The 11959-nt window shown below is 50.3% G+C and overlaps 3 protein-coding genes; 2 read left to right on the forward strand and 1 right to left on the reverse strand.

Annotated features, from left to right (window-relative positions):
• The first annotated feature begins 493 nt into the window (after positions 1-493).
• Positions 494-1802, forward strand: GSTUM_00001734001 (uncharacterized protein). XM_002835763.2 has 4 exons: positions 494-759; positions 925-1033; positions 1092-1405; positions 1468-1802. The coding sequence occupies exons 1-4, from the start codon at positions 686-688 to the stop codon at positions 1502-1504; spliced, it is 534 nt and encodes a 177-aa protein (XP_002835809.1). The 5' UTR covers positions 494-685; the 3' UTR covers positions 1505-1802.
• A 783-nt stretch (positions 1803-2585) lies between these two features.
• Positions 2586-5351, reverse strand: GSTUM_00001735001 (uncharacterized protein). XM_002835764.2 has 6 exons: positions 4820-5351; positions 4580-4683; positions 4374-4529; positions 4176-4319; positions 3467-4123; positions 2586-3411 (listed from the first exon to the last, which is right to left on the reverse strand). The coding sequence occupies exons 1-6, from the start codon at positions 5181-5183 to the stop codon at positions 2677-2679; spliced, it is 2160 nt and encodes a 719-aa protein (XP_002835810.1). The 5' UTR covers positions 5184-5351; the 3' UTR covers positions 2586-2676.
• A 954-nt stretch (positions 5352-6305) lies between these two features.
• On the forward strand, positions 6306-9143 carry GSTUM_00001736001 (uncharacterized protein; the record flags this gene model as incomplete). XM_002835765.2 has 1 exon in its annotated part: positions 6306-9143. The coding sequence occupies one exon, from the start codon at positions 6306-6308 to the stop codon at positions 9024-9026; it is 2721 nt and encodes a 906-aa protein (XP_002835811.1). The 3' UTR covers positions 9027-9143.
• Positions 9144-11959: the final 2816 nt, after the last annotated feature.

Genomic DNA, 11959 nt, shown 5'->3' on the forward strand with positions numbered 1-11959 from the left:
AAACAGAAGTAATTGGGTGGTATGCTGGGATGGTGCATATGGATGGAGAGGGGGGCATTAGAATTCTGAAACTTGGAAAGGCAAGGTTAAAGACAAATTAACAACCTAGTGGCACCTGAGTGGATAGTCTACCGGTATCTCTTGATGAACTCACCTCACTGGGAACATTGTGCAGGTAACGACAGCGATAATAATATATGATAGGTTAGAAGCACCTGCCGTCCGGGAATCACCTTTTAAGATATTATGCCTTGCGATTACCCTATGATAGGGCACCAGTGTGATCCAGTGATAATATCATACTTACAAACACGGTGATTGGAGTTGACTGTTAACCTATCCCAAACCGGGTAGCGTGACGTCAACGAAGCCAAGAGTCACTAGCAGGGAAGTCCAAGCACGCAACCAGTCAACCGGTCAACCGCTGAAAAGACAAACTGCCCTTAGATCAAAGCCATTTTTCGCTACGTACCAAATTCAAATCCCCTTGTTACGATTCCCTCTCTCCACCACAATCACCCTCCGTAGGGTAAACACCTCACCTGTCCCTTTACCTTTCCTCTCATCATCCTTTCCCCCTCCCTCTCTCCCCCCCTCCATCAATCCATCAATCCTTCTGCTCTCTACAACTTGAACATCATAGTAGCAAACACACCATCACCTACCGCTCACCGCCATCATCACCATGTCCAGTTTCGATGGATCTGCCTCTTGGGCAGAAGTTGCCGCTGGTGGGCCTCCGCAGTCTGAGGAAGAGGTGTGTAATCGAAGCCTTTTATCTTTCAACCTATTTTTTCCCCAATAGGTATTGAAGGTTTTCGATAGACTAACATTTTACACCACATAGGCGTACGTTGTCTCCCGAATTTCTATAAAACCCGAGTAAAAAGTGGATAGTAGCTATAAAGTGCTAACCAGTAATAGTCGTGCCAACCCCGTCGACGAGGTTATTACCACCGAATCCTCCGTCGAATCGCTCGTAGATGTTGACTCTGGCGTCTCTGTCGTTCCTTCCGAATTCTTGGAGCAAGAGGTGCCCCTCGCACCCCATCCTTTTCCCGCAACCCCCTATACTAAGCAAACCCCCTCAGGTCAAAACAGGAACGCAAGCCACAAGAATAGAGCTCGAAAGGGACGCCCAAGCCACCAATGACACAGCTATAGAAGAGGAAGCGATAGCCCATGAGCAGGAAGAAAAAGCAAAGAAGGGGAAGAAACAGGGGGCAATGCCTTGTCCCGGGAACCCTGTCGTTGCTATCAACGCTGTTAGCGTTGCAGGCGTGTCGGTGCTGTTGATGATTGGGGCGTACAAGAAGCGTCAGGCGGGATCGCTCACGTGGAAGCTTGTGGGATTTTGGACTGTAGGATTGGCGGCATTCGGGACGGCGGATTATTTTCTTTCTAGGTATGGGATATCTGTCTTGTGGTTAAGGGGGTAATGGGTGTAATGGCTAATGGTAGGGGTAGCTATCTCTTCAAGAAATACCCGCCAAGAAGCAAATAAGTTTCTCTACCAACAATATGAAAAGGCGGTAGTGGTAGGCTGAGGTGGGAGAGTGGAGTTTGTGGGGCTAAACACCTGCATTCTTCCCCTTGACTTGCGATCTTGTTTTCATACTCTCTTCTCTTCTATTTGGGTACCGAATCCTCGACAGTTGAATTTCGGAATATTTGGAACGTCTTCTCTTCTCTTCTCTTTTTTTCTACTCCCTCTTCTCAAATCACCAGGTTTTTCTGTTCTTTGCATCCAGTTGGTCATTGAATATACACTACTACCTGGAGGGTAAATTTTTGATTAGAAAGTGTCTTGCGTTGTTCAGCCGGTAGCACGTGAAGGTGCCGTATGACATATCCTAGCAGCAAACCGAGCGTGGTGCAACCTCGGCAGTAACGTAGGGAGGGGAAGAGAGAGTCGCCCGTTCTAGGATATATCCTTGATCTTGTGGGCTCGGTCTGATCCTTGTTTCAAATATCAGTCAGCTACGGTGCAGCAGCACTTGTGCGTACCTTTTGAAATGGTGCCAGCCCGGTATAATACACTGGAAACCCAGCACCCTGCCTGAATCACGAACATGCATGGCCCCTTGGCTTCGGTTCGACGTGATATTGTGCCAGAGTTTGTATGATGTGCCATGTGGTGTGGGTGATATAGGTTAACTTAATCTCGACGTTAAATTAAATCCACTAGAAATTGCCAAAAGAAGACGCTAAAATTTAATTATGATGATCCTGTTCCTACGAGCTCCGAGTGATGCTTTGTGATCATAGAAAGCATACACAATTCGTCGTAATGATCTACAGGCCTCTTTAAATACGGTATTCACGTCTCGACTTTATTAAGGGGAGGGTGGAAAGAAAAGAAAGGAAAAAAGGATTATTAGTAACTTACTGTAGTCTAAGGACTGCGGTGTGGGGTGGGGGGTGGGAAATAGTCTTGCTAGGAGTCAAACCTGGAGTATCGTACGGGAATCAGAATCCCAAGTGCTAGTAGACCACTACGAGGCTGGGTTGCATGGTTTGAGTAGATGGTGATTAGAAGTGTGCTTGTATGAGTTCCGAAATTATCATGACAAAAAGGAAGGGGATCCAAAAAAATAAATCGTGTATTCTCGTTTCCATGCAATGTATATGATATATAGAATGTCGGTATAATACACCCCTTCCCCGTAAATTAAACTAAACACCGACTTCCCCGGCACGGCTAGCCCCTCTACTCCCCTCCGTAAGCCTTAGTGCTTCATCAATACTCCCAACAAAGTGCTCCCTACCGCCGACCCTCTCCATAATCCCGCTCTCAACGAAGCCCATCCAAAGGCGAGAATTCACGCTGGGAGCTCGGGAGAACCACACGGCGACACCCTGCTTCACGTACCCGTCCACTATCTCGCGGAGCACCTGTGTACCGCTGCCGTCCATGCGCTTCACGCCCTTCACGTCGAAGATCACGTTGTTCGTGCCACCCCCTCCGGTATCGCCCAGGCCCCGGAGCCTGGGTAGTGAGGGGTGCGCGCGCACGTCTCCGTAGCGCTCAAGCCTTCGCAGGCGGTTCTTCAGTTCGCCAGTGTTGGCGAATGTTAGTGCTTCTGTCATCTTCACGATCAGGCAGCCTTCAACTTCTTCCAGTTCTGAGGCGGGGACTTCCTCCGCGGACTTGAAGGTGTCTGTCCCCGGCACGCGGCCGAGGATCTCGATGCGCGCGTGCGTGCTGTTGCGGATTACCTGGATCAGCGAGATGCCGACACCGATTGCAATGCCGGTTTCTAGCGACCAGATTATTGTGGTTAGGAAAACCAGAAGCATTGTTGCTAGGTCGCCGTATGCGCGGATGCGGAAAAAGAAGGATATATCCTCTGGGGCTTCTTCTAGGAGGGATACGGCCACCACTGAGATCATGGCACAGAGGACGCAGCGCTATGGTATAGTCAGTTTTGGTGGTTGGGGTGAGAGGAGGGGGGAAGGGGCTTACGGGGAGGTAATAGAAGTATGGGAGGACAAAGTAGACGCAAAGGATTGTGAGTGTGCTTAGGACCATGCTGCTGACGGGTGTTTTGCCGCCGGTGGCTTTGTTGACTTTACTACGACCGTACCCACCGAATGCTGGGAGGGCCTGAAAGCACCCGCCTAGCATGTTCGCTGTGCCTAAGGCTATGAGTTCTCTATTTGAGGAGATGTTGAGGTCGAGCGTTGTTCCTAGACTCTTGGCGGCTACAACGGACTCGAAGAATCCCAACACGGATATCAGGAATGCAGTTGATAGGGTTTCTCTGAGCTTGGTAACATGCTGCAATTGGAACGGAAAATGGAACCGGAAAACACCGCCAGATGTGTCTACATTCCCTAGAATATCGAGTCCCTGCTTATCCCAGCAGAGCACGTATGTGAAGATTGCCGAGAGAATCACGACGAGGAAGCGGTCGGGGAGAAAGACGATGTATGGTGCTCGCTTTTCAAACTTCTTCTTTAAATGACGGCCAATTATTATTATGCTGAAGGATACGCCTGCCACGGCGAAGGTCAGGCCGTGGGCGTTTTTGAAGTTCTTGATCAGCCAGACTGCTTTTGCGAATGTGCTAGCGTGGGTGATACCCTGCTCCTTGGCAAGGTTGATTAGACCTGCTTCTGGCTATTTACTGGTTAGCATCGCAGGGTTGGGGTCGAGGGGGGGGGGTGCATACAATCAACTGGTCCACGAGGATGACAAATCCAACAGCGGAGATAAAGCCTCGCAATAGCGGTCGACTGAGAACACTGTCCAAGAACCCAAGTCGGACGAAGCCAGCTACAAACGCAATTAATCCAGTCATGGCAGTGATGAGCCCCTACCACCTCTTCAGCACATTGACATGCACAAATCATGTCGCAATCATACATACCGCAAGCCTAGCATTCTGAAAATCGCTTCCGTCGTGATCGTCGAACGGAGATCCATGGTGCTCGTTCGTTAGCCTAATTGCCGAGCCTAAGAGTAGTGACCCTGCAGCCTCAGGGCCGACAGCCATAGTAGGACAAGATCCGAGAAGAGAGTAAACCTAGGCCTGGTTAGTTGCATCGCGCAAGCAAGAATTTCAAGTTCCCATACCAACGGCTGAATGGCGAACCCATACAACCCGTGAATAGGCGGTAAATGCGCCAGATTCGCCGAGAGCGAGAGTGCCATTGGGATGTAGAATGAAGCCATAGTCACTGTTGTAGTACCTGCTGTTAACCGCCAACCCGCCCCCGGAAAAATATTGGGTAAAAAACAGAAATAAAAAAAAATAAAAAAAAATAAGAAACGAGCGAATAAAAGACTAAGGAATAAAAAACTAAGGGGACAAACCTCCAGCAATGACATCTCCGAGTAAAAAACTCCACTCATACCTCCCGACCCAGCCAATACATGGTATGTAGTAACTCATGTACATGAGCCATGGCCTCTTGACCCCCGCGTTCTCCGCCAACTCCGCCGTCGTCGTGGCTCGTTTAAGGAAGGTCCCACGTCCGGAAATACCTGAGCGTATCGAGTCAGTGGGCTCCGACCCTGCGGTTATAGGAACGACGCGAGGAGAGCCTGGACGGGAGTCGCGGAAGTGTTGGGAGGTGAAGGTACCATGATCGGTACTTCCTTCGGAATCGCGGATCAGCCGGGTGAATGGGTTTGGATCGGCATGATGGGATTTCACGGGTCTGCTGGGACTGGTCATTGTCGGAGGTGGGGGAGAGAGGGGGGGAAGAAGAAGAGGAAGGTATACGAAGGAAAAAGTAGACAGCCTTTGGTTATGTGGGGTTCATTAAGGAGGAAGGTAACAAATGGAATGGACAGTCCTTCACAGTGGTCTTCGAGGGAGGGGCGCTGTGTGAGGTAGAGTGGTAGGGGTGAGAGGGTGAGAGGGGTGAGAGGGGCGAGGCAGAAGGGGAGAGGAAAGGAAAAAACAAAGGAGGTTCACCCTGAGTACTGTGTCGGTGTCATACTCGTACTGTACATACCGGCAGCCTAGATATTAATTCCTTCCTTTTTCCCAGGTTCTTTTCGCTCCCCTCCTGCATCACGGACTTCCCCCGGGTTAGCATATCGTAACGCCAACACAAAAAATAATAACGCTGTGCGGTAACGCATAACGAACCCTGCATTTGACATCCAAGCTTTTTTTCTTTTTACCCTTCCCACATGACATGAGTTAAAAAGTTACCGATATAATTTTCGACCAGTAACGGTGGCAGTGGTCGCTCACATCAGCTTTAAACGTATTATTTGTATGATACTGTACTAGAGTAACGGAGCTCCCTCAAGATCGGATGCAAGACCCAAGTTTGGTTTTTTTCTTTTCCGTTTCCCGAGTTGCCTTTACCTAAGGGATGCCTTTATTTGGGAGGGTTTAACCTAATTTACCTACTGCACTGTGTTCGCCTTTTGCTAATATCATAGATTTAAACGAGTTAACCGGTGAGCCTCAACCGGGGACTCACTTCAGGTGCATAACATAGCACTCGGCATGGGGGCTCTTGCTTGTGTAATCTTTATATCCATCCCCGTAGTGCTGGTACTCTCTCCAGTTTGTTATTCTCGATTCTAAACAGTATCGCCCCACTTGAACGCGGATCAAGGAGGGCACAAGGCTGTAAGAGTACGTGCTCCAGTGAGTCCAAATTGTCCGGTGGATGAGTCATATCTTCCCAAGGTCATTCAATTTCGCAGATATAAAAAGCTAAAAGAGTAGACCACCTTACATTAACACATATTCTACGGGACTTCCAATCGGTCTGCTGCTTGACTACCCTACCGGTATCCATATTCCCGTATGATTACTTGACAGCACTCTAAAATCATGGCTTCATCACTCGCTCCCCAATTCTTCACGCCCCTCCAGTCGGTCCCCGCACCAACCAACATCCGCGGCGTAATGATGTTAACCTCGCCCTCAATAACCCACCTATTAGAGCTCTTCCACTCGCAGAACGAGGTGCGAAAGAACCCGCAGCCCCCGCACATTGCGCTTTTGATAAAGTCCGAGCACAGAGCGCTGCCCGACGACGCCTTAGCAACATTACCAAAAGTTGACACTTCAAGGATACACCCCCTGGGCGTATCAAGCCATTCCGGAGTAACTTTCATACCAGTACTGTGGACCGCCGGAAACGCCTGGCGAGTAAAGCACGGCCTTCCGGTGAAGGATTTTCACATCACCCTGAGTGCGAAGGACGAGCATGATATCGACAAGTCGATTTACTCGATCGCTGCTGAAGGAGTTGAAGGAAATGGCTTTGTCAATGGCGTATTGGTTCCGAAGGGGTTGGGTGTTGAGGTTTTGGATCAATTGTATTTATCCTCTCACATCCGTAACGAGGAGATTGCGTCGCAACTGGGATGGGCGGAGTACATCGTGACTTCCCACCCGGAGTCCGAACGCGGGTATCTGAGACTTGCGGATTTGGCGTGCAGGAATGCCTGGTGGAAAGTAGCGATGTTGAGCTACTACGCTGCATTCGCGCGCTCGTCCCCGCTCGACGGGGCGGCGGGGAGGAGGAGGGAATATTATTTGAGGAAGATTGTCTCTTGCGGGGAACACACTGAATTTGGACCGTTTCTGACGGAGGAGGAGTTAGGCCAGATATCTACTGCTCTTTCCTCAAGTCAAGTGAAAGATAGCCTCCTCCAACCCTGGCCCCCCACCTCCGGCCTGGAACTCCCGGAAGTCCAACCTGGATCCCTGGCAATCACCAGAATCCGCTACCACATCCCCCCTGGCCCAGAATTCCCGCAACTCCCTAGATTCTTCTCCTGGATCGTGCCTTTCGCCGTCGCCGGGATGTCGACCCCGCGCTCAGGGGAGGATATCCGGCACCTTTCGGGCATGGGAATCACCCACGTAATAACACTAACCTCCGAAACTCCGCTGGCGAAAAGCTGGTTTAATGTGCGTATCCGTAATACTTTAATACCGGTGGAAAACTACCACCCTCCAACGATCCAGCAGACCGACAGAGCACTACGCATAATCCTTGAGGAGCCATTCTGCAACCCCGATTCCCCGGGCGCGACCCTAGTGCACTGCGGCGGTGGAAAGGGTCGCGCGGGGACAGTCCTCGCCTGCTACCTAGCCCTATACGGGTTCACCCCACCAAGACTCAGATCCACGAAAGACCCACCAAAGCTCTCAGCAAAGCAAGCGATAGCCCTCCTTCGCACCCTCCGAGACGGAAGCATAGAAACTGACCGGCAGGAGAAGTTCATAGAAACCTACGTCTCCACAGCCTGGAAGCGCTACGGGGGCGGAGAGCCCCTCATTGGTGACGGCGGACTAGTCCCCGAACCCTCCTCGGGAACACTCGAAATAACTGGCAACATAGCGGACCCGGATATGATCCTGCTAATCGGCCTCCCGGGCGCTGGCAAGTCCGAATTCACGCGCCTGTGCAGACTGCGCAACCCCGCACTGACGGTGCTCTCGCCGGACGCGATAACCCAAGAATCGCCCTCAACCGCGGGTAGCGCTTCCGCCCGAAAAGTCTGCGAGTGCGCCGTCGGCGCATTCAAGAAGGGGACTGGTTCTGGAGGTCATAGGAAGGTGCTGCTGCTGGACCGGTGCAATCCCACCTCCGCCGAACGGAAGTACTGGGTGCAATTACTCACGTCGGGGGGGGAAGTGGTGGCGGTCTTCCTCGACTACCCATCCGAGGTGTGTCGATCGCGGGCGGAAAACCGCAGCTCACATCCCACGCTGCCGCCCTACCGTGCTGCGGGGGCGATATCCAGCATACAGGCTGCCATGCAAGCGCCCACCCTGACCGAGGGATACTCCGGCATCGCGAGAGTCACGTCAATACGCTCTGCTAGGGAGCTAGCGGACACGCTCTTCCAGCCCCTATCCATGAAGAAATTCCCCAGGACCAGGCACCTACTCAACCTCGGCAGCGCGACCCGCGACGACCTGATCATTCCCGAGACCGATTTGCCCAGGTACTTCTCCCGCAGTGTGACCATCGAAGAAAAGGTCGACGGTGCAAACCTAGGCTTCTCACTCTCATCCGATTTGTCCATACTCGTGCAAAATCGATCGCACTATGTGAATGCGAGCGACGCTGCCCAATTTGCGCAGTTGGATCGGTGGCTGGGCTTGCACGGCCCTACCTTGGTCTCCGTGCTACATCGTGACCCTTCGCTCCCCGAGAGGTTTGTCTTGTTTGGGGAATGGGTTGCTGCGCTGCACACTGTGCACTACATCACGCTCCCGGACGTCTTCCTGGCATTCGATCTGTATGATCGCCTCGAGGATAGATTTGCCACTCCTGGAATTTTGAGGAGTGTACTTGCTGGGAGTGGGATTCACGCTGTGCCGATTCTGTGGGAGGGGGGCGTACTAGATGAAGGGGAACTATTGAGGTTCTTGGACCGCAAGAGCGCGTTCGGGGAGGAGGCGGTTGAGGGGGTGGTTGTTCGGTGGGATTCCGGTGAGAGAGCAAAGGTGGTTAGGAGCGGGTTTGTTGCTGGGAGGCATTGGAGTAAAAATACGTTGGTCAAGAACGGGGTGGTTGAGGTGCACGAGTGATCTGGCGTGATGGTGGTTCTCCAGTTGTGTGGCAGTAACAGTAATACTATGATAGGTTTTGGAGTCTGGATTATTTGAATGAGGAGATAATGAGACACCGAGTTAGTGATAAAAGGACTTTGTAGGATTTCGCGAAAAAAAAACTTAGGTCCTGCTGGGAGTCGAACCCAGATTACGGGAATCAGAATCCCGGGTGCTAGCCATTACACTACAGAACCGCTGCCACAACTTTTAACATATGACATGGTGAGCAATAGGGTAGGCGAGTTCAGGGCCCATACTTAGCTGCTCCCCTTTTGGATTCGAATCGGGTGGTGAATGAAAGGGCCTTCCTTGTAGTTCACATGCACAAATTATATTATCTACATAAGTCGAGTCTAACGAAACTTTTCTGCGCCATAAAGTACACCACCCACTATCCAAATACCCAGATGCGCAAGAACGGGAAAAAGCAGTGCATGAAACCCCCCCCCCGAAAAGAGGTAGGCAGGCGAGAATCTACGGCTAGAGGAAAATTAAATATGTTAGAGTAAAAACTGCAAGCCACGAACCTGGCACTCTCTCGACAATAGAACGATCCCCCCCCGATGTGCTAAAGCAAACTGTACTTTGTAGATAGAAACTCATAGTTTCTCACCCGGCTATAGAAATAGGTCCCTGAAGAGGTTCGGGTGGGTGTGGTGACATAAGCGCATTACCCTCTTATGGGATTCTCCCCGATTGTGGGGGTTGGTGCTCAGAAAAACTTCTGTGAGTAATGTATACCAGAGGGGAAGGAACGGCGGTAAGCTGCACAATGAGTATCTCCTACACCTCGAACCATTCTCTGGGGTTTACCAATTTGTGAGACTGCAGCAGCGTTACCACTCTCCGACACGAACGAGCAGCGGCAAACGAGAGCGGTGTTCGGCCGGAATTATCTGGCTTGCCGGGATTAACTTCCCGTCCGAGCAGTGATTTCGCCACTCCCTCATGTGCATTCTCAGCAGTAAACGAGATCGGTGTTTGGCCGGAATTATCTGGCTTGTCGGAGTCGACATCTCCTCTCCTGAGTAGTATTTCCACCACTCTCTCATGTCCACCACCAGGGACGTGCGAGAGAGGTGCTCGGCCATAATAATCTGGCTCGTCGGGGCTGACCCCTTCCCGTGCAGTAGTGATTTCACTACTCCCTCATGTCCATTCTCAGCGGCAAACGAGAGCGGTGTTTGGCCCGACAGTTTGCCTTGTCGGGATTGACCTCTTCAAGACACCTACCTGGACCGCCGATTCCGTGTGGGCCGCTCCAGAAAATTAACGTGGCATCGGAAATTTTAAAACCTCTGTGGATCGTATCATACCTCAGATACATATGCAGTTTGCGCTGGGCAGCGTTTTGGTGGAATCACTCCAGCCAGGGCAAAGCGCATAGGTTGTACGGCGAATATGTAGAAAAAGAGAAAACCTATGGCACAGTATGAAAACTACCACCGCGCCATGTGATAAACTTAGAAATTGTGTGTGATGCTTGACATATATATGACCTACTCGCCCCGTACGCCCGTACTGTCAACCAAAAAAAAAAAAAAGAAGGTAGTTTCAGCGGCACCTGTGAGAATTTGCAGAGTCTCCATTGTTATTCTGATTTGTGAATAGCTGACGTATCCCCTCCGGGACCCACATAATGACCTGCCCGTACTTGTGAGCTCCGTCAACCTCAAATTGGTGTGCCGGTAAGTGGGAAAAGGCTCTCGCCATATCTCTTTTCCAATTTCTCTGTGATCTCCAGTCGCCAGATGCGCACTCTGGTTTCTCATATCGCTCAACAATATCTTATCAAACTGTGGCTCCCCCGGCTGGAGAGCCAACCACTCGTGCTCCGCCTCCGATTCACGCAAAAGAGGTGGAACAACAGAGGGCTGTAAAATCTGCTGGAGTATACTCAGGATGTCGTATGGAAAATCCGAGTTCCATGGAACAACAACCTTTGGTTCCTGCTTATTAGATTTCAATTGAGACCCTAGTGGTTTTGGCCCCAGAAAATTTTGAGTTAATCTTGGCAGTTAGTGCAGGTTGACGGTATTTTAAATGATATTGTCCGGGGACAAAATTAACTAGCTCTCAACGGCAATGGCAACGCTCCCCTCCTCATCACCCCGCTCCCTCAACACTTCCTAAAGAAATTGCTCTACACCAACCAAAACCAAACCAATTTACTTAATTCTTTTTTTTTCAATAAACTATGCCTCCTATTCTTCACAGTCATGCCAAACAGCCTATTCCCTCCAAGCACCTTTCTGAGTTTACAAGGGGACGAATTCTCGGGTTACATGAGCCTCAGATGACAAATCACCAAATTTCCCACTACTTTGACATTCCTCTCAGTACTGTTAAAAGCACATTTGCAAAGAGAGATCAAGAGGGCAAGGAGAATGAAGGTAGAAAAAGACATCCTAAAACTACCAAGTTGCAGGACGATGCTATAGTAGAGGAAGCTCTCAAAAATCGCCATACCAGCTACTCTGAGATTGCTGAGAGAGTGGCTTCCAATGTTTCTGCTAAGACTGTGAAGAGAAGACTCGCACAAAAGCATCTTAAAAAGTGGATAGCACAAGAGAGGGTTCATTTGGATGAGGATCTAGCTCAAAAGAGATTGGAATGGGCATTAGCCCATAGGAATTGGACAAGGCAGATGTGGAGAAGGAAGGCAATGTAGGGGGATGAGGTAGCTGTAAAGAGGGGAGGAGGAAAGAGAAGAAAATGGGTATTTAGATACCCAAAAGAAAAGTGGAATAAGGATTGTGTTGAACCTACTGCTAGGAAAGGAGAGAGAAAGATTAGTCAGATGATGACTGGTTGTTTCTATGGTCAAACTCATGGTCTTTTTTTACCTGTTTTTCCTGATCCTACTTCTGCTGGAGGTGGAGTGACTGGAAAGTCAATTATTGATGTTT

Source organism: Tuber melanosporum (genome assembly GCF_000151645.1).
Source record: "Tuber melanosporum whole genome shotgun sequence assembly, scaffold_118, strain Mel28".
Lineage (NCBI taxonomy): Eukaryota > Fungi > Ascomycota > Pezizomycetes > Pezizales > Tuberaceae > Tuber > Tuber melanosporum.